This window comes from Fundulus heteroclitus, unplaced genomic scaffold (genome assembly GCF_011125445.2).
Source record: "Fundulus heteroclitus isolate FHET01 unplaced genomic scaffold, MU-UCD_Fhet_4.1 scaffold_61, whole genome shotgun sequence".
In the NCBI taxonomy this organism is placed as follows: Eukaryota; Metazoa; Chordata; class Actinopteri; order Cyprinodontiformes; family Fundulidae; genus Fundulus; species Fundulus heteroclitus.
Genome location: NW_023397044.1, coordinates 1208369 through 1231650, shown reverse-complemented (window position 1 = coordinate 1231650; position 23282 = coordinate 1208369). Strand labels below are relative to the sequence as shown.

At 40.2% G+C, this 23282-nt stretch overlaps 1 protein-coding gene across 11 annotated transcripts in view; it reads right to left on the bottom strand.

Moving 5' to 3' along the window:
- adcy3a (adenylate cyclase 3a) overlaps positions 1 to 23282 on the bottom strand; it is a 232927-nt gene that overhangs the window by 52669 nt on the left and 156976 nt on the right. For 8 of the 11 annotated variants that reach the window (XM_036133327.1, XM_036133331.1, XM_036133328.1 and 5 more), the window contains 5 exons: positions 16464 to 16580; positions 15945 to 16225; positions 15197 to 15278; positions 8414 to 8572; positions 82 to 228 (listed from right to left, as the gene is read on the bottom strand). In XM_036133327.1, coding sequence (XP_035989220.1) covers positions 82 to 228; positions 8414 to 8572; positions 15197 to 15278; positions 15945 to 16225; positions 16464 to 16580 — 786 coding nt within the window. Of the gene's footprint in view, positions 1 to 81; positions 229 to 2325; positions 2390 to 8413; positions 8573 to 15196; positions 15279 to 15944; positions 16226 to 16463; positions 16581 to 23282 lie in introns of those variants that run through there. The other 3 variants (XM_036133335.1, XM_036133330.1, XM_036133332.1) reach the window with 3 other exon arrangements.

The following is a 23282-nucleotide window of genomic DNA, read 5'->3' as shown; positions in this document are numbered from 1 at the left end:
CATTAAAAAAACCCTTAATAAATTCAAGTTCAAAATTGACAATGCCAAATCTTAAGGGCGTAATCAAAACATAACACTTACACTATCAAAGTCTGAGATGATCTCGTTGAGAAACCGTAGGCATTCAATGCCACCATTATTGATGCTCTCTTCTGTGTAAAAGTCAGAGAAGTTGGGAATCGAAGCAAACATAACACCAATCTCATCGTATGACTGGCTGTACAATTCCTGAAAAGAAAAAAGAATTTAAGTTTCCTTAGTGTTTTGAAATATAGTTGTGGAATTTTAGAATCAGTTTTCAATTGATATTTTGGTGTGTTGTAAAACCATGTGATCTACACAGTATAATTTATGTTAGGATATGTTGGGCTTTTTGTTCTCTCTGTTATTTTCATGATTTTAAGTTTCAGTCTTTAATTGTTTTTGCAAAAATGCCATAACAGAATATGAGAAAAAAAGCTAAATTTAAAGTTAAACTGTATAGTTCAAGAGAACAATTTATGCATATGTAATATGCAGATATTGTGCAAATAATAAGGAACAATCTAGATATAGAATGAAATATTTAAGCAGTTGATTTACAGAACAATGTAAGGAATTGTGCAATGTGCATGCATCAATAAACAAACTCCCTGAGGAGCTAAAAGTGTGCACAGTCTCCATTAGCATACAAGAGACAGTTAAATAATTCTTAATCGGACCAAGAATCTGTGGAACCAGGAGGTTTATTTGATTTTCAGGAGAGAACTATTACCATCACAGCTTTGGGAAAGTAGCTGTTTATAAGTCTATTTGTTTTTGTTGTTCCTGAATTGTCTTTTTGATGACACACACTGTGGCGAAAAAGTTTATATTTAACTCAAAACGGCAAAAGCATCCAACCAAGATTTTCACATTTGATATCTGTTATGCACAGATACTACCCTAACTTAGTAAATTAGTAAATTTAAAAATGTTCAGAAAAACCCCTGCAAGTTGTTCAGCACATGCTTTGTGTGTCCAATCTGACACCATGTCTGGACCTGCAGTCTTGTTGATGTTGATCTTCCTTAAGGTGAAGGTCACTTGGTACAACTCCAGGACAAGAGACTGCTGCACATTTGGCTAAGGAAGATGTTTAGACCTTTCACTGCTTAGAGAATCAAAGAACACAAAGATACTAGCTGCATTTCCATCCAAATGTTCATGCAAATTTTGAGTGAACTTTTAAAATATTGCAAAAAAGGAAAAGCGTACCAGACATATTTCTATCAGCTGTTTTATAGCAAATTCACCAGGCCACACAGCGTAATGTCGTTATACATTGACATTGGCGGTAATAAACAGGAAGTGGCAGTCGCTAACTTGCACAGACCAAAGATCAGTAACGAAGCGGGGCTTTAATGAACGTGCAGATTTTTTTTTCATAGGTGAGAAATGCTCACGTCTCTTAGTTGGTACAAACGTACCAGTAAATTACCAGTTTTTGAGCGTTATTGGAATGTCTGGGAAGACGGTGGCAGCAGAAACAGCGGATCATTCATGTCAGGAAAGTGTTCGCTACGTCAGAACTGATTCAACAATTGTGTTTCCATTTGATCTTTAGCACATTTACATTTTTTTATAAAGTCAAAAACCACCTCAAGTAAGAGTAAAAACTGCTTTGGAAGATTTAGTGAGTTAATTAGAATTTTGCTGTTTCCATCGACTCTTTCTAATGCAATACTTCAAAATGCCCAAACTGCCACATTGTACAGTTTATCAACCCAGTCTCACTGAAAATCATGTAATAGAGACGTTGCTCCAAAGACGGAAACATAGGATTGTCACAATTCTACTCTTCAATACCTTTAAGTCCTATGTTTCATTTGGCCTATTAATTTATATTGGCTTGCAAGATGGCGTTGCCCATACTTTATGTGGAAAACTCAAGATTTAACCAGCAAACAGGCTTAATTCTGAGGCAACCGGACTTTCACTCAGTTTTTCTGAAAAAAGTCAGATTTGCACCTGACTTGGAATTCGCCTAGGAGGATGGGTGCTTTTTTCAAGCAGTGCCCCATTCTGTAGTTGGGTACTGCTTAAAAAACAGCAGCACCCCACCTACAGGTTGCTTAAGTGCAAGCCGGCAGAATTGACAAAGACTCCTTGATTGGTGCTGAAACATTTTTCGAAAAACTCAGCAAAAGTCCGGCTGCCTCCAATTTCAGCCTGTTTTCTGTTGCGATGACCCGGATAGCTGAGAATTTGCACAGGTATGCTGTGTTACAGTTTGGGAAAGAAACCCTCATGTTGGTGCGAGAGATTGAGTGTATTTCCAGAAAGCTTCCAGGTTTCAGAACCCACCTTCGGTTCAGCCTGAGATGCAGACAGCAAAAACTGGTTCCGAACAGCATAGACCTCAAGTCCTCTATAAGAGGGCAAAGAGCAGAACAGATCATTCTGAGGGCGCAAAACCAGCTGCTCTATGGCATGGTGTTGCCCTCAAGCAACAAAGCACATATCTAGATTTCACACAGCCCCTTTAATTCTTTTTATTATTATTTTTATTATTTTGGGAGAGGGATACATGTTTTTGTCCTTTAAAAAGAGGAGTTGAAGTTCCTGTGAGGGACAGTCCTTTCAAGACGAGGAACACAGTGGTGGTGCACAGTGCCATCAATTGGTAAGTTGAATTTCACTTTTCCAGATGTTTATGTTTATGTTAACTTTAAATTAAATTATACATATACATATACATTCATATGCACTATACACTCTTTTTATATTATATTTTATTGTCTGTTTGTATTCTATCTTCAATGGCTCTAATTCTGCCCTTTGTACTCTGTATAAGCTACTGGAACCAGAATTTCCCTGAAGGAGCAATCCCAAGGGATAAATAAAGTTGAGTCTAAGTCTAGGTCTAAAAAGGTGTAAAGAATCATGTTTGATCATTTTAAAACTTCGTTTTTCATTAATTTACTGCTAAAACTGTGTTTTTTTTTGTTCGTTGACTCAGGGTAACACTATGCAGTTAGGACATTTTTGTTCAGAAAATATCACTGTACAGTGTGGATATGTGCTAGTTTCAAAAATATTGACTATAATCAATTTTAGGAACTTTAACTAACACTTACAGGAGATGGAAGGAAGAACCTTTTATGAGCAGAAGGTGGAAGTTAGGGTCACTCCCTCAGATAGTGAGGTTGTAGAGCGACAGTGGAGACAGTGAGTAGATGGTAAATGCACTTGTATTGCACCTTATCAAGTCAAGAGGACTCCAGAAGGCTTTACACTCCATTTAGTCATCCACCCATACATTCACACACCGACAGTGATAAGCTACATTGTAGCCAAAGCTGCCCTGGGGAAAACTGGCAGAACCAAGGCCGCCATACATCGGCACCACCTGGCCCTCTAACCATGCCAGCAGGCAATGTGTGTCTTGCCCAAGTACACAATGACTGAGACAGTCATGGTTCAAACTGCAAGGTTTGCAAACTCCAGGAACTCCCTAGCTCCGTGCGCCACCATCATATCCAAATGAGGAAGGGTGGATCCCTACATCGATCAAACAAGGTTATCAGGCATAAGGCCCCCCAAAAATGAGATGAAATATTTTTTCCCCAAGTAATAAAATGTCATGCCATAGAGGGCTAATTTATGTCACCTTGTGGTATAAAAGTCTGTGTTAATGGTACGGGGGACTTGGGTTTTCTTCCCAGTTTGACATGAAATTTTTTTTATTCATATAAATGTGTCATGATCTTGGCACTAGTGCTGGTCTGATTCACCATTTGACACACCTGTGCAGCTCCACCCCGTTTTCATTAGCCTTCACCTGATCCACCTGCACCTCTGACTATTTAACCAGCTCTCAGACCAGTCACTAGTGTCAGATTATTACAAGCCACCGGTAAATTTAATCCAGCGTTCCTAAAGCCTGCCTGCCTGTTACCTGACCTGTTTCCAACTTCCGATTCTCTGAGTCTGCCAAACCCCTGTCGAACCTGATTGTTGTACTGTCTGGATCTCTGACCTGTTTCTGTGCCCTGACTCTGCCCCCGGATTCTGCTATGGATTTTCCCTGGACTTCTGATCACCTGGCTTTGATCTGCTCTCGGATTTCGGACTCTGTTTATTCCCCCTGACCATCCTGCCTGATTCTGCTATCACGGTTCTGACCCTGTGCCTGTTTTCAACCACCAATTTCCTGCCAGTCCCAGAGGTAAGATCCTTCAGAATCAGAATCAGAATCAAGTTTAATTGCCAAGTAGGTTTGCACATACAAGGAATTTGACTTGGTGTTAATGGTGCAGACAAAATAAGAATACAACAAAATGAAATTTAATAAAATGGATATATATACAGAAGTTATATACACTCAGTAAACAAGTTGCCCTGATTGGACTCTGGATCACATTGGACTTCATCAGCAACGTCTCCAACCAACAGGAGCCTTCACTCACCCTCCCAGCTTGTTTCAGGATTGTGAGAAGTGGTTCCTGTCCAGGCCCTAGTGATTCACCCTTGACCTGCAGCATTTTACATCTCAATAAACTGTTTTTAAACACTGTCTGATCTTGTCTGGCTGAATGCTGGGTCCTCTGTTTCCATTCCTTACAAAATGCCATGTTATGCTACATTATACTATGTAATATGTTCTAATAGATAGGTCACAGGGTCTGAGTATAGCTTTGGCATTCTTCATTGTATTACAAAAGTAGTTTTGAAATGCCTAACAAGCTTAAAGGGCTTTTTCTGTGTTTTAGTACTTGGCAGCTAATTTGTTTTTCCTTTGCTCTAAAAAATAGATGTTATTTGCCAGATGTTGAACCTTATTGTTTTTCAACTTTTAACATCTTTTAGGAAAAAATAATTCCATTATATTAGCTTTTAAAATCTCTAATGTAAGAATATTTTTGGATTAAATTTAGACCTATCAAGTGAGCTGCAGGAAGGCCACATTTTTAAACATTTATTTCTGAAAATATATATATTATATAAACCTTACAAAACCTAAATAATTAAAGGGACAGTGGATGATCTTTTTCACTTCAAGTTCAAGAGCCGGCGGATCACCTTATCTGTTGGTTGTCCCACATGCCAGCTATTGTGATGTGATCACGTTAGCCAATGTGCATGCATACTCCTTGCTAGTTTCTGCTTGCTGGCTGTGCACTTCTAGTGCTTATGCCTGTGCAAATGCTAAGCTATCTGGGTCATTGCAACCGCAACCAGGCTTAAATCTTAGCTTTCTCTCAGTCTTTGTGAATTCTGGTGGTTCACATTTGAGCAACCTGCAGTTGGTGCACAGCTATTTTTAAAGGACATGGAGGCCCATCCTCCTAGGCAGATTCTCAACTCAACTCAACCCAAACTTTATTTATAAAGCACATTTAAAACAACCGAGGTTGACCAAAGTGCTGTACAGAAATCACAGTTGCAGAGTATAAGATAAAAACTGAATGCTAAAATACATAAACACAATGCAAAATGAAAATTTAATGCAGATAAAATATAATAGGATAAATGTTTCAATTTAAATAAAATAAATGTTAAAATAAAATATAATTTTGCCAAATGTACACCTAGACTTGATTAAAAGCCAGGGAGAAGAAATGTGTTTTTAGAGAGGATTTAAAAACCTCCAAGGAGCCTGCTGATCGAATATGCCATGGCAAGTTATTCCACAGTCTCGGTGCCGCTGCCATAAAGGCACGGTCACCTTTGGTTTTAAGTCTGGTTTTAGACATGGCCAGTAGCAACTGATTAGAGGATCTCAGTGTTCTGGCCGGGACATGAATTTTGAGAAGAACCAGTTTTTGCCTGAGTTTTATTAGGCTTGAAATTTACTGCTATGCAGAGGCGGGTAGAGTAGCCAAAAATTGTACTCAAGTAACAGTAGCACTACTTCAACATATTTTTACTCAAGTAAAAGTAAAAGGAAGTTACTCAAGAAAGAGTAAAAAAGTATTTAGTAAAGAAGGCTACTCAAGTACCGAGTAACTAATCATAACAGCTGATGATTTAATGTTTTAAAAAATATGTATCAGAACAGGCAAAAAAAAGGTTATGTGCAAATTCAAGCATTTTAAAGTAATAAATAAAAAGACAGAAACAACCTTTCTAAACCATTTTTTCAACATTAAACTTGAAAGTAATGCGTACAGTGGTTAATGTATATACAGTATGCTAGAACAATGCAAAGTACTTCCAATGACAATGTCTACTTTTTACTATATATTCATTTACCTCCAAATGGCTCAATAAGCTCAGCAGGAAGGAAATAGCATTAAAATAACAAAGCTCATGTACAGTGGCGCCTCCAGAGATTTTTCATAGGGGTGGCCAGATGGAGGCACTTAAATTCTTGGGGTGGCACACTGAAACTAAAAGCGATGATTTCAGGATTTTATTATACTGTTGTAGTAAAGCTGCCTGTAGAAAACTATCAGAAAGCCTTAAGTAAACACCTACTAATATCTTTAGGTTTATTGTTTGATTTTTAATGTTACTATTGAACTAATGTGTATGGACCAATAACAGTACAGTTAACAATTCCTTTCTATTGTGTAATTATATTAGGAATAAGGTGTAAATTGAATCCTTTATTGAAAAACAGAACACTTAGTAGGGGAAAGTAGATACTGGCAGATACAAATAAAAGCACAATAGAAGTTCAAGAAGAGCAGCTGCCTCGCTGGCAGTGCATAATGGGATGAAATGATAAACTGATCTTACTACAATTTACACTGGTGTGTGGGGTGGCCAGGACATGGCAAGCGGTGCCTGTGGCCACCCTTGGCCTCAGCCCTGGTGGCGCCACTGCTCATGTACAAATAAGTAGTCTCACTGTGAGATAAACATTAGGTTTGTGTCTCTCTGGTGCATTTTTGGTTAACACAAGTATGTTCTTTATTCATGATGCTACTCACAGATGGTAGAGTAGGCAGAAACTTGACTCAAGTAAGAGTAGCAAATCTTGAGCAACAATAGGACTTAAATAAAAGTAAAAAGTACAGTACAGTAAAACTATTCCTCAAAGTACATTTTGCTCAAAAAGCTACTCAAGTAAATGTAGCTGAGTAAATGTAACTAGTTACTACCCACCTCTGCTTGTATGTTGTGTTTGGAGAAAATTCTCCTGAGTTTCTCAGAAACTCCTGACACATATAGAATGACAATGTTGTTGCATTGCTTTGTTTTTTACTTTTTTTTCGAATGTTTTTGCATCACTAGGTATTGCATTCTAGGTAAATTCCTTTAAAAACAGCAGTTCACCAACTGCAAGTTGCTCAAGTGCGAGTCACCAGACTAAGACTCATGAATAGGAAACATATTCAGAAAGAACTGAGCGAAAGTCCATGTTTGCAACAATGTTGTGCAACATTGCAACAGCAATGTTGCACAACATTGTTTAAAGCCACTGAAATGTGAGACTTTTACAGGCATCAAGGGACTGCCCATCACAGCAGGGGTGCCAACCCTATGTACCAAGCCCCCTAGGATTTATCTCCCTCTTTTCCGGCCACATGGGGTTCACAGACTCGCCACAAATGGAGGCAGAGTCCAAGCTAAGTACATCCCAGCCCTGTCCCAACATCAGAGCTTGAACAGCTGACTACCATGGAAACAGGCTGTTTATGATTTTTCTAAGCTGTGCAGGAAAGAAGCTGACCTGGGACTGAATCACTTTGCTTTGCTGATGTGCTTGGATGTGATTTACAATCATAATAAACCTTATTTCCATAAGGGTTTTATACACCAATGGGACATTAATGTTTGTGTTATCCGGTCTGCTCATTATGACCAAATAGGGCTTAAAGGTCTTTTTTAAATTAGCGCCGAATGTCCACTAGTATAGCGCTAGTTAGCCCCTCGTAATAGCTTACGGCTACCACCAAGTAAACTACGGTTCGTTTTAAACTTGAAGTTTGTCTCGTTATGCTCCCCCATCATTCGATTATTACAGCATTAATAGGGAGCATTAATGTGAATTTAATTAATAGAAATCAAGTTTCCTAAAGGTTAGTGATTTCTACTTCGCAAATCATTCTTTGAAATGTTATTTCCTCAAATTATGTTTTAATCTAACTCAGATTTGCATTGTGAATGGGTTGAAACACATGTCAAATATTGTTCTAAATTAGTTAAACTAATTTGATCTCATTCCATATTCTTTAAGATGAACTTTGGTTCTCTAACTTGGATCTCCAGTGAACCAGGATTCACTGAATCATTCTGATGATGGTTTTCAACAGTTTTATTTGTTTTTTGTTTCTTTTGTGTGTACGTAGTTCCTTAGCTTCTTTTTATGTTGATTTTGCTAAGTAGTTTTAATTAAGTTTAGAAATGATAAACTGGTCTTATATCATGTCTGGTATGTGCTGTAAACTGAGGTTTACAGGTAAAAGTGTAGTAAAAGCATTTACAACGATAAAGGTCTTACCTCATCCCTTTTCTTGGAACCCAGGAAATGTCGAGCCACATGTTCAGGTAGCATGTTTGTTACTAGTGCTTCATTCCAGCGCCTCATTTCATATACTTTTTCCTTCTGTTCATGGACTTCTATCTTCCACAAGAAAAGAGTGCGAGCAAGTTTCTCCACCTTCAGCCATGACAGTTAATAGTAGCATCAGACATGTATATCCAGTAGATTTTAAGGTTGATAAAGACATTCCTTACATTACATGGTTATGTGTATTTTACTTATACAGTGCAGGGCTGACTTTGCTTAAAATGATAAAGGGAAAGAATAAAAGAAATCATTAAAGCAGCACTGTGTAACTTTTACTAGTGGCTAAAAGGCGCTATATGCTAAATATCAAGTAGACTGTCATAACATAGAAAGGGTTACGGCTGTCTAGGTAACAACCTTCAACTTACATAGGATAGGTTTTGAGAAGGGCACCCCCTGTGGACCATCTATACGTGGAAATGACTGTATATTGACCTGAAAAACTATTTAAAATATCTCAACTTAAGCTCATACTTGGGTCAAAACTTACTCAGTGCTGCTTTAACATAATGTTCTGTAAGCTTTTTAAAGACTTTAAGAGATTCAGCATAAATATTTTTGATGTAAATGGAACTCCTAAGATTGCTATTGAAACATTAAAATTGCACCACAGGTATAATTCTAATCAGTATGTATATATATATATATATATATATATATATATATATATATATATATATATATATATATATATATATATTAGAGATATAATCAATTTAATCGAATAATTCGAATTTACAATTCATTAAGATTTCACTTTTGGAAAATCTGGAATTTATTTTGCCAATGCACTAATTGGGCTTCCATGAAGAGAACATCATGCACTGCTAAATATATGTATGGGAAAATATATTATCAAAAATATTGTATGGACGAAACTTTTTTTTAACATAATACGAGGAGTTTTAGTTCACAAATGTACTTATTTGTTAAAGATAGTTTGAAGTTACACAAGTAAAGTGAAGCCTGTTCTTAGCTCACTGTGTAATACCACTACCTGCAAACATTTTGTTATACTATTTTCATTGTTTACAATGGCAGGACCTACCGTTTTGTTTAGCATGCATGCTTCACACCTTGTTCTTAGTTGCAAATTGAATTCAGGTCAACTCCCAGACAAAATGCTTGAAATGAAAGCAAGCTTTAAAAATAATTTATTTAATTTCATTTTGTGAAACAAAAGGACGAAAAAAAAAGATCAAAGACATTTTCTATCGCCCAGCCCATTTTCTCTTGACCTGAAACCTGGCAGATATTTCTTTGCCTGATAAAGCCACCCATAGAGACTTTATCTAGACTGTGGCAGTTTGGCCATTCACACTGTATCTGGTTCTCCTTGAATTTTTTTTTACGGCTCTCCTTTTCTCAAGCTCAGGTCCTCTACCAGCTTCCTGGGAGCTTGAGGATTCTTCTTAGGATATTAGCTGTTCTTAAGATTGCGCTCTTCTGGACTGAGATGTCTGATGTTTCTCCGGGTATCTGTTGGAGCCACTTATGCAGAGTGGGGGTTACTGCCCCGTTTGACCACGGGCACTACTGTTGTCTTCACCTTCCAGGCTCTTTCTAGTTCTTCCCTGAGCCCTTGGTATTTCTCCAGTTTGTCGTGCTCTTTTGTCCTGACGTTTTCATCACTCGGGCTGGCCACATCGATCACAACGGCTAACCTCTGCTGCTTATCAATGATCACAATGTTCAGTTGGTTGGCCATTACCATTGTGTTTGTTTGTATCTGGAAGTCCCACAGGATCTTAGCTCTGTCATTCTCCAACACCTTGGGTGGTGACTAGTCTACCTAGCCAATAGGAAGTTTAGTTTCCAGTGTGTATCTACCAATCAGAATGCAGACTGTCGCAGTAGGTACCGCCCTGCTTCCCCGTGTCTGCAGCAATGTTAAGTGCGCTGGAGAGATCTGACACGAGGATGAGACTGCAGAGCTGTGCAGCGTGAGAGTCTGTGTTAAGACGGTTATAATTCTGGATATGAAGTTGAAACTAAGCCTTTGCAATTAGAATTAATGTTGATCATTCTAAGCTGGAAATAGCTGAGCTGAAGTGCCCCACCGGACTGAGAACCATCATATTGTTGTCCCAAACGTGTTGCATTGATATCGGTCAGGTTTTTTTGTTATGCTGGATTGTTCCTGAGGTGGATTCCTCCTGTGACTGATGGCGAACCTTCCAACCTGGACCTAGAGAAAGAACTGACTTCCTTCTTTTCCATTTCGAGTTCTGCTGCACCCTGCGGTGTGGTAGAACTGTATCACTCACATCTTCATGCACAGTTGGTTATGCACGAGGCTACTGACTGACATTTTTCGCTTTTGTTTCATTCTGGGACATTGGACACTATTTTATTTGAACAAGTTTTATTTTGGACGTTATAACAAACTGCTGTGTAGGACATTCTCCTCATGTGAATGATGCTGAGTCAATTCTGAATTGGAACTGAATTTGAACAATCTGTGATCTATTACAAATTAGAATTCAGATTACCAGGGTGCACCCAAAATAGCTAAAACTGAGAATTAGCAATTGGCCAAGTATTCCTATTATTTTATGTATTTATTGTGTGGAATTTATTTTCATAATAGTGTGTCTCATACAACTGTTTGTCAATTTTATGGTTTATGTCACTAAAGTCGTTCTTTAAATTCATCCAACTGCCTTTGTTGTCATTTAAACACCCCAACTGTGCTCCAATAGCCGGACCTATTGGCCCACTTATCTAAAATATATAATACTCTTCTCTACTGTGTTACATGTACAGCCTGTGGATAAAGGATTTGGGTTGGAATCCACCATGCATGGTAGCTTTCATGTCTTAACATCAGTGGTCTGGATTTCCTCCTTTACTGGTAAGGCATAACTGTTTTATTGCCTGGACCTTGTTCTTATCATTAAGCTGATTTCTCATAACTCGCCATGCTTGTTGCAGGTATTTGTCTGTTGCTGCTTTCCTTGTGGGCACTTCATGCCTGCCATGTACTTGTGGTATTTCAAGACACTTATAGCTCTCTTTAACATCTGCTATTCTCCCTTCTGGGAGTGCATTCCCCTTTGAGTGGATTACCTCTCCTCTCTTTCTCACCATCTGCCCACATTTCTCCAACCCGCATGACATTCCGATGTCCCTGCTGTTAGCGTACAGCTTTATGTCATCCCTGTACAGGAAGTGAATGATAGTGGCCCCATTTCTGATTCAATATCCATAGCCAGACTTGTTGAGTATTTGTCAGATGGGGTTCAGGCGTATGGCCTCAGTTGGCAATAAAGGCTCTCAGAGTGCTGCTGACCTTGTACAGCTTCAGGCATTCCAGGATCCATGTGCATGTGGCATTGAATTATAGGTTTTCTCTGATATGACCTTTCTAAACCAAAGCTAAAATGGGAGAAAGCTTGAGGTCTCTGATCTGCCCTTTCTGACACTACAGCTATAACAGAAAGCAGCAGAGTAAGGGAGAAAGCACATGGGGGGGGGGGGGGGGGGGGGCGCCCATGTGTTTTAGTGTGTGTGTGAGTTTGTCTGTAAAATGTTACAGATAGGTCTCACAGCCATAGTCTGATTGTGTTGACTTTATCAGGCAGCCCAGTAGCTCTGTTCCAGGTCACAGATCTCCCAGAGTGTCTTGCTTACATAACATCCAGGATAAATTAAGATTGCAGGTTAGCCAGTTTGGGTAGCAGCATTTGTTTTGGGTAGGCAGACTCTTGTTTTTCTGTCTGCTTTAAAGTCTCATTGGTACATTTTAATGGCGATTCCAAACAGCCAAAATTGTGGTCATTCTGTCAGGTTCAAGTGTCCAGCTTTCTCACAGATCGTTCCCATTCTGCCAGCAAGTTCACAGCTGGCCTGCAGTTCTGCTTGTTGGTAGCGGACATATCCCTCACATAGTTCAGGCAGCCTTTACATGGGCCAAAACAGCTGCCAATGTTTTTAGAATTTCTCGATACTCCAGGTAACTGCCAAGTCCAAAAAGCAGAAATCCTGTTATCATAAATCCAATTTTGAACACATTTTCAATATCCACGACCCACTAAATGGACAGACACACAATTCTCCTCCCAGCATGTGTCCAGCTACATATGTCCCATCGGGCACAGTGGCTCTGCTTCACCCAGTCTTCTCATTGAAAATTTGATAGTTAGTGTTGAGAGTCCAGCTGACCAGATCCATAATTTACAATATTAAAAAAAGTGTACTGTGATGGAAAATTTTCTTTCTCTGTTTCTAAGTGTAATCCTTGTGCAAAACGATGGCATTTATGGTCTAGCCAGCAGCCTGCGTTTACAGAAGTGTAAGATTAATCAGAGTTCAGTTTATCAGTGTATGCTTACATGGTTGTAAAGCATCCTTAGAACTTTATTATATCTATGTGGGAAGGGAGAGCTGAGTCCTTCCCAGACCTTTAGGTTGAAAGTTAGGGGCCAGGATGGAGCTGTTATCTTTCACAGAGGGGTTTGTTTCTCCATGACAGGCTTCTCTGTTGTTACATCTGTTTATTTTAAAGGACAAAGTATTTTCTTACTGGGCAAACATTCTACAAGCTCTATGTGTGAATGTGTCTCAAATGCTGTTCTGCTTTCTGACAAAATAAACCAACAGACAAAACCAGGTTTTCTCTGATTATTTAATAAAGAAGTATCTCAATCCTTTGATAATCCCTTTTTTGATAACAGTACCTTTGCACACTTAGCTGCTATGATGCTATGACAGGAGCTACCATGTTGTGGAGAGACAGGGTATTGGCCGATAGTTGGTAGTGGCCGTCCCCTTCTGGGGAATTTCATTATCAGGAATGTTCTACCCTCTGTCAACCATTAAGGGTGGATCCCATTCGTTGGCAGTTGGTTCATTTGTGCCGCTAGGTGTTCATGGACAGAAGCCAGCTTACCCAGCCAGTAGGCATGGACCCGCGGCCTGGTTCTTGAAATCCGAGAGTCTTTGTTGGATGTCTGTCATTGTGATGTTCACTGGACTTTGTTTCCAGTATTGCTCAGTCTCTTACCTTGGTGAGTTGGCTCATGTGTAAGTACCCTGCCACTGGAAGTACACAAGTGGTTCAGTGGAGAACAGCCTGTTTATTGTTCTGGCTTCTATCTTCTTTGTCTATCTCTTTAGTCTGGCAGCCTCAGGTATGGGCATCTGTTTGTATTTCTGGGGAATTCCCTTTCTCGACCCTTCGGTTCTGAGCATCTCAAGGAGTCACAGGCTCTTCTGAATTTAGCCATGATCTTATCACTTAGGTCAGATGTTCTCCCATTGAGTTGTACTTGCATCATTGGGGCTTGGTACCCAATCTCTGGGGGGTTGATGTAAACCGCCCCTATCTGACTGTGTGTCCTAGTTTCCCCTTAATCTAGTGGTGAAACTATTTCTTGGATCTCTAGTTGTGAAAGCAGCTGCCATTTGTAGATGTTGGAACATTGAGTTACTAGCTGTTTCGCTGTTAGTTTAGACTGTGGGTATCAGAACATCCATGTTTCCCACAGTCTTTACATATAGCCCCGTTGACTTGTGTACTGGTGTAGTAGCATTCCAATCATGCTTTATTGTCTTCTCTAGTCCATAGTCTTTGTGTTCCAGTAGCCCATTTGTCATCAAAGTGTTTTGTTTCCTAAACACTTGACATAGACCTTGTTTCACCGAGCGACGTCTGAGCCAGTATGGTTCTCTGTTTATGCGCTCTCATCATGTATATGATATGTGATTCATATACACATCATGTATATGAGGTAGGCAGTTAGCCTTAATGGTAATGCCCAGGGACCAACACTGGATCATGTTATAAGCTCACTATATACATATATGCATATACAAACTATCTGCGATAGACTGGCGACCTGCCCTGGGTGTACCCTGCCTCTCGCCCATTGACAGCTGGAGATAGGCACCAGCAGCCCTCACGACCCCAGCAGGGATAAGTGTGTCGGAAAATGGATGGATGGATATACAAACTGTATTAATATCTATGTCTATCTCTCTCTCTCTCTCTCTCTCTCTCTCTCTCTCTCTCTCTATATATATATATATATATATATATATATATATATATATATATATATATATATATATATATATGCACACACACACACACACACACACACACATATGCCCTATGCGGGATTAGAACCCGAGAGAGAGAAAGAGAGAGAGAGCGAGAAAGAGAGAGAGAGGTTGATTAAGACATACGTGCCTCTCACACTAAGACAAAATTATTTGCAACTCAAGATTATAATACTTTTTAAATTATGGATGCCTTCTTTGCTTGTGTGGGAAATATATATCCTTGGGTTATAATGTCACGTGACAGGTTTAAGGCCCATGACACTGGTTATCTGGTCAATTGCAACTACCTTGCCATCAGTTTCTCACAAACATTCAGAAGGCACTCTTATATTGCAAACAGTAAATTACTATAACAGTAATGCCCAAACCTTTAAACATGTAGTAAGAACTTGTGAGGAAAACATTTTGTAGGAAATGTGTAGGATAAAACTATTTCAAAATTGTTGTTGTTCTTTAGTATTTTTCAAACACAATTTAGGTTATCTGTTTTACTGTTAGTCCAGCTGGTGAACATCCTTGTGATTACATTACAATTCTGTACAGAGAACATTTTTCATTGCAGTAATTGATTTTGGTAGTTTTCAAATACCTTTAGTAAAGTTCCGAACAGGTTACTTTAATATGTCCTCTGCATGCATGTGGACTTACATGTCTGGAGAAGTAATAGAAGCTGACCATCATCATGAAGATCATAACTGTCATTGTGAACTTGGAGGGAACCATGCCCGAGCTGGAAAGAAATGTCATAGTATAAGCATATCATGCTGAAAACTTTTTTTTATATCAGAGATGCTACAGTGCAAGTTAAAGGATGAATGTGATACACTAGTCTTGTTTTCAATTATGCAAGGGAGCGTAGCTTTCTGCAATAATTTTGAGGAATACCAGATTTGTGTAACTTGATGAAATATCAGAACTTGTGCTTAAAACAAAACGGAATTTTACTTAACATGACAATCTGTGTGGAAGCTCTTACATGTGCACAATCTAATGTCACAGTCTTCATGATGCTCCAAAATGTATAATTTCTAATGCTTTTTAAAGCATTCTCAGACCAGAAAAATGTGCTTTCTTTCCAAGTGATGCAAGAACAAAATTACAACATTCTTTTTAGCAGCTCTGGTTTGGACCTTTTTGCAGCTTGTTCTTGGCAGATTTTTTAGATAGACCTTTTATGCAGTGTCTCACAACTATTACACATAAATGCTACTGTGGTAGGGACCTGTGATGAATTCCAAAGAACTTGCCACTTAAGTTCTGGTAGAGTACGAAATATTCTTAACAGAAATAATTTGTTCTTGTTCCTACAACTTCAATTTACAAAACACATTTTCCTGTTTATGTGGTGTAAATATTAGCCTTTACTGTCAGAGAAAGTTGCCTTAATGGTATTTACCTGTATTCTTGGAAGCGGACAATGTCGTAGTGGTCAAAGATGTCTTTCCAACTGTAGATGTTAACGATGCCAGTTGTTGCTGTTATGAGTAGCATCAGTGTAAGCTTCACCATGTGACTGACCTGAACAAGCATGGTGGTGGCGATTAGCGCAAGCACAGCAATAAAGCTGTAATATTTAGGATTGTTCAGGCACCCTCCAAGGCTGGACTGTGAAGATGTGGACAAAAATGGAGCCACTGTGGTGCTGCCTGAATCTGGGACACGAGCTGCACAACTGAGCTAGATATTAAAGAGACATAAAGGAAAATTCGCTGTTATTTCTAAATGTTTACTTTTTCCACCACTATCCTTTGTTTTAGAGCAGCAATACACAAACAGATGTTTTTCTGATGAGGATTCTGTTAGCGTTTTCTAAATAACTGACTAGATGCATGGGCATTTTCTCTGTAAACTAGATGAACTTGCATAAATTGCTATATGTATCTTCAGGGGGTAGAAATAGGCAGAAGCAGCCTACCATATCTAGAAGGTCTGCCATGGTTAAGATGAAAATAGCTGCCATGGCCCAGGTGTTTCTAGCCCAACGGGTGTGGTCAATCCAGGTTGAGAAATACACCAACTTTTTGGGAAAGACCTTAAACAAAAAAGCACATTTAAAAAAATCAAACCTTTGAGTTCCAACATTTCTTGTGATTACTTACAACACTTAATGATAGTACATTGAAACCAGCTTCTTTTATTTATTTTTCAAACAATCTAGCTTTAAAGCCATACAAATGTGGACATGCAACAGATCCTGGACATATGATGGAGCTTGGCCGTGCATGGCTCTGGAAGTAATGGTTAAAATTTTAAAATGCACTGTAATATGAATCGGAAGCCAATGAAGAGCTTCAAAGTCATACTAAGTAATTTTTGAGCGGCACTCCCCCTATAGGGCCTTTTAAAAATAGCAAACACTCCCTCCTCTCAGCATGCCCCACTTCCACAGCACACTGTCTCTCAAAGCAGAACAATGGAGAGTAAGCGAGAGATGTGTCTATGTGGACCAATAGACATGGCGGCTCACTGTCAGCCCAGCATTGTGGGTGAGTCCATTTTAGCTCTTGTTTATTTAGGAGAAGGAGAAGGCCAAAGGAAGAGACAGCGACAGAGACAGGAAGATGTGTGTATGTGGACGGATTGTGGAGTCACTGGCTGGCTTGCTTTCTGTAGCTCAGCGGGAGCGGGTCTATTAATAACCAGTGGCTTAGTTTGTTTCCCAAATAAGAGACTTCACAGTCAAAAACAAGCCCAATAGACCGCAACCTGCGACTCATGAAGTTTCTAAGTGACTTAAAAAAAAACAAGCCGGATTTTTTTATAATATGCAGACTTGGTAACACTGTTATTGATGCCAATGGCCTTACATTGGGCTTCCGTAAAGCTGTCTAACCGTGAGAACGAGAACAGAGCCGTAAGACCGCCTCCGTTGCGGAGGCATGGAAAGTTGCAAGTGTGGTTTTTCGGTCAGGGACACTAGCAGGAGATGACAGACCCCTCAATCGTCTCTTAAACACTTAGATTACCATCACTTGGACTTATAATAATAATAAGAATATAATATGGTAAAAATGTTACTTCAATGTTTGTTTTGTTTTCTAAAGTCCAGACACAAGTAAAGTTGAAAAGAAACACATTACAATATTGATTATTTTGTTTATTTCTTTTTTATTTAGAACTGATTAGCTGATTGTGTTTTTGACAAATGAGTAATTAGTAAAGGGTCAAGGTGCACCCTTCTGGAAAGTGTGAACCCTTTGAATTTTATACTTACTCCCTGTGAACATGTCCATGTTTTGTTTTGAGGAACTGAGGGCTCGCATGACATTGATTCATCCAAAAAAAGGAAACACCTGAGTTTCCTGAGTTTGTGTTGGCAATAGCATGATGCTCTGTGAATTCAGGAATATGGTATCTTTTCTCACAATTCAATTGAAGGGTGTGATTTTTTTCCGGGTTTTCTCTCTAAATTTTGAAGCACCAGAGGCTTTTACTGACCTATCCTTCAAGATGAATAGGGGGTTTTCACTGACGTCACTGGCCAACTTCCGGTCCGCCATATTGGGTGGTTCACTTCCTTATCTCTAGTTGTCGTACACGTATTATCGTATCGCGAATGGATAAGTACGCCAGCGGGCTAGAGCGACCAGATAAGGACGTATACCTGAGGAAATGTTCCGTGATCGACCATATGGACCCATATGCCCTCCACGGTGCCTTGTTTAGCCGTAATCCAGATGCATTACCTGGTGTTCGGTGAAAACCCTCTGCACACTCTTGAGGAAATGAGAGCTTACAAGGGTCTAGAGGCTCACAACCAGTTCACATCTGGTTATGTACATCAAGGAAATCGCCATCATACGTGGACGGGTGAGTTTTAATAAGATGGTAAAAATGTAAACGATCCGACGCAAATGCGTCGCATGCTTCTGCGGTGGCTGACGGCCGGCGGCCGGCGGTGCGCGAAGGCGCTTGGCTGCAGGGCCGCTCGATGCCGCTCGCGGCTTTAATTATTTAAGCAGAACAATGACCAGTGCAAAATTAAGTTGTATTTACCGTATTGGCGCTAGGAGCTGCAGATCATAAAGCCAGCAAACAGTGGGAACACAGCAACTCGTTCAAAGGTAAGCTGTGCTCAGACGGGCTCTGGCACATGCTAACCGTTAGCGCTAACAACCACTCACGCATGTAATGTACTTTTAACTTGCTGCTATGTGTTTCAAAGGTTTAGAACACACTCTCATTGACATCGGGATACTGTGGAAAGTTATGTTCGGTCGACTTACAGCCGCGATCCAAGCGAGCCGACGACTCTTTGTTATCACTAACAGTTGTTCTCCGTGGTTGCTCCTCCAGGCAGGAAAGCGGTGGAAAATTAATCTGTTTCTATGTTTTTCCCATGGCGATCATGTGTTGCGCTGTTACAGCCCACAATATAGCAACGGTTTACCATGGTTGAAATCAAGTTAAGGTGAAATTAATCAAATTAAAACACGGCTGAGAGAGGGAGTACAGTACGGGGTAGTCATAGGCAGTAGAGGCGGCGGAGGCAGTCAACACGGCAGCCGCGGAAAGTAATAAGTCATGACGCCCAAGCCCTATTATTAATATATTCTTCTTACATGTTTTAAATACTTAACAGTTAATTACCTGTGACAAAGTGAGCACCGCAGACTCTGGCGTATTCCAGCTTAACACCGTCCAAATCGGACCTGGATATCCGTGTCAGCCATAGGTGACGGCGTTGTTCAGATAGCTGTTTTGTTTTTTCACACTGATTCACTATTACGGCTAGTAGGCGATAGAAAGAGCGTTGTTCTCCACCTCCACGGGCCGTGCAACCAACCATTAAACACGTTTTCCCCATTGTTCACTTCCAATACTGCCTAAGGCGTCATACAATGCAGGTCAACGGTGCGAAACGACTGCCACCCAATATGGCGGACGCGCTGAGTAGTCACGTGAGCGTGACGTCAGCTGAAAACCCCCTATTCTCGTATGTTTATGAACACATGAGAATCTATCTTGTACCTTTCCCACTTCAACCATTTGTAACCAAACAAAAAATGCTCCCTAGCTGCTGCTATCAGGCCAGCTGACAGCTTTGCTAGGGCCCGGGACAACGCAGTCTTTTTGCCCCCCCCCCCCACACCTGCCACCACACACACACACACACACACACACACACACACACACACACACACACACACACACACACACACCAAAAAAAAAGTCAACTTAACTGTATACTCAACCCATCAATTGAATTGAGTGTACTGGTTGATCTTTTCTTCATAAGAGAATAGCAAGCACTGCAGGCAAAATATGGCCTTTTTTGACCTGCTGTATATTAGCCAGTCCCTAAGCTTGATGTATCATGAAACTGTTGACATTTCTGGTTTTGTGATTTTTACTTTATTATTACAATTAAATAATAATAATAATAATAATAATAATAATGTTATGTTCATAGTGTTTTTTTCCTCATTCACCTCTTATATCTTTCAATCCTTATGTAATTTTGTCTGTGTTGTGTGCACCTGCCTGTTGTTTTAATCCTATAAATTTCCCCGTCGTGGGATAAATAAAGGATTAGCTAATGTTACCTTATCTTAAATAACACTTTTTAATGGGATATATGTACTGGGTTCTTTCAAGGTCCTAATTACATTTTCTGTGTGGGCTCCAGTAACATATGATAGATAATATCTACTTTGAAAGTTAACATGAACTGCTGCTGAAGATGACCACTCTTATCTACCTGGATGTTCTCAGGAGGACTGAAACGCCTCAGTCAGTGACGTCAGTCTGTGGGTCTGGGTCTGTCGAGGCAATGAGAGAAGTTTCGTCTCCATTCTCCGTTTCTGTCGCGCAATGTTTTCTTGCTCATTGTTTTTCATGTGCTTAGATAAATTTGCTGTGTTTCCACTGAATTTAACCAGCTTTTTACAAAACATACAGCTTGATTACATTTACGGTATTAAAATATAGCCAAACGGCGCTGTTTTTCCTCTTCATGTTTTTCCGCTCCTGTTGTCTCTCTCCAAGTCTGAGCAGCAGCTGCGCGGTTGTTTGTGTGTTGAGTGAAGAGAAGCTGAGTGGGCGGGCCAGGCTGAGCCTGCGTGCTGATTGGCTGGCGCTACTGAGCCATGTACGAGAAGGGAGGGGGAGAAGCAAAGTGCAGTGACACAGATGCGGAGACGTTGGTGAAGCTGCTGCATTCAGACTGACTGACACTCTGACCATTTTAGTGGTGAGTCAGAGTGTCAGTTTTGCCCCACCCTCCCCCCCTCCCCTCTGTCCTGGGCCCAGGACAACTGACCCGTTTGCCCCCCCCCCCCCTGTCGGCAGGCGTGGCTGCTATCACATCCTTTTTTTATGAATCCTTGATTTAATCTTTGAAAGAACAGCAAGAAATGCCTTGACTAGCTTACCTTCTTGTGTCTTCTCAGGAACCCTGCTGCTTACACTTTAATTTGATACAGTGATTGGCCAAAACCAACCTTTGGTAGGTGGGCAGTAAGTGCACTTTGACTAATCAGCTCAGAAAGTTCAGCTGAATGTCCCTCCTGTCCCCAAACAGATTCGATAGAAGCAGCCATATATAATGTGCAGAACATAAAGTACTAATCTGGCTTGCAAGTATAGACCTTTATACTTTATAGTAGAATGGGAGGCAGATCCTTTAGCTATCAGGCTCCTCTCCTGTGGAACCAACTCCCAGTTTTGGTCCGTGAGGCAGACACCCCGTCTACTTTTAAGACTAGTCTTAAAACTTTCCTTTTTGACAAAGCTTATAGTTAGAGTGGCTCATGTTACCCTGAGCTACCTCTATAGTTATGCTGCTATAAGCTTAGGCTACTGGAGGACATCAGGGCCTATTTCTCTCACTCTGCTCAGTTCTCCTACTGTTCTTCAATTTGCATTGCTTGTTGTCATTCAGCTTTTAACTTTTTTGTTCTCTCTTTTTTTTCTTCATAGTAGGTACACCTGGTCTGGCGTTCTGTTAGCTGTGACATCATCCAGGGAAGGCAGATCACCCGCTATTACCATCTAATGTAGAACAGATTACTTGATCAATGTGTGCTTCTGTGGTTTTTTTTGTCCCTCTTATTATGGCTCTGCTCTGTCTTCTGTAACCCCCAGTGGGTCGAGGCAGATGACCGTTCATACTGAGCCCGGTTCTGCTGGAGATTTTCCTTCCCGTTAATGGGGAGTGTGGTGTATTTACCCCCCATGATTTACCTGACTTGGTACGGTCCTGGCAGCCGGGACGTGCGGGTGCTCTTCCTGTGTTTGCCATCAGTTAGCACATAATAAAGAGACACGGATTCAACACAAGCCTCCTCTGTTTATTAAGACACAACAGCTGGCGATGAGGATATTTTTCGGAAGAGAGAGGACGTCAAGTACCAGTACTAGTGAGTACTATGGCTCAGATTTAAATGTGGTCTATTAAATATAAGGTCTCTCCCTCCAAAGACTTTTTTAGTTAATAAATTGATTTCTGATAATCAGATTGATTTGTTTTGTCTCACAGAAACCTGGCTACAAGAGGACTACGTTAGTATAAATGAGTCAACTCCCTCCAGTTATTCAAATTTCCACATTCACAGATCTGTGGGAAGAGGAGGAGTGGAAACTATCTTTCAGTCTCCTATGGAACCAACTCCCAGTTTTGGTCCGTGAGGCAGACACCCTGTCTACTTTTAAGACTAATCTTAAAACTTTCCTTTTTGACAAAACTTATAACTAGAGTGGCTCGTGTTACTCTAAGCTACCTTTATAGTTTTACTACTATAGGCTTAGGCTACTGGAGGACATCAGGATCTAATTTTCTCACTCTATGGAGTTCTACTGTTCTACAATTATGCATTACGTGTTGTCATTTCTGCTTTAACTTCCTGTTCTCTCTCTTTTATCTTCATAGTTGGTACACCTGGTCTGGCGTTCTGTTAACTGTGACATCATTCAGAGAAGACAGCTCACCCGCTATTACCATCTAATGTAGAACAGATCAATGTGCGCTTCTGTGCTTTTTTGTCTCTCTTGTTGTGTCTCTGCTCTGTCTTCTGTAACCCCCAGTGGGTCGAGGCAGATGACCGTTCATACTGAGCCCGTTTCTGCCGGAGGTTTTCCTTCCCGTTAATGGGGAGTTTTTCTTCCCACTGTCGCTTCATGCTTGCTCGATATGAGAGATTGCAGCAAAGCCATGTACAATGCAGACGACTCTCCCTGTGGCTCTACACTTCCCCAGGAGTGACTGCTGCTTGTCGGGACTTTGATGCAATCAACTGGTTTCCTTATATAGGAAATTTTTGACCAATCTGTATAATCTGACCCAATCTGTATAATATGATTGAACTTGACTTTGTAAAGTGCCTTGAGATGACATGTTTCATGATTTGGCGCTATATAAATAAAATTGAATTGAATTGAATAGATTGGCAAAATAGATGACTTCAGGCCAGAGGTTGAGCTGTGGACAGCTTATATCGAGCGTCTAGAGCAGTACCTGGAAACTCGTGGTGGTGTTGCTAAGTGTAATTGGTGCTAAAACATACGGACTTTAACAAAACTTGGTACAGCCCAGAAAACCTAAAGACAAGACGTTTGCAGAGATTGTGGACATTTTGAAAGAACACTATGAACCAAAGCCCATATTAGTTGCTGAACTATTCCATTTTAATAGATGCAACCAAAAGACAAGTCAGACTGTTGCCCAGTATGTCGTAGAGCTAAAACAACAAGCAGCTAACTGTGATTCCGGTGCGTCGCTGGATTCTGCACTGAG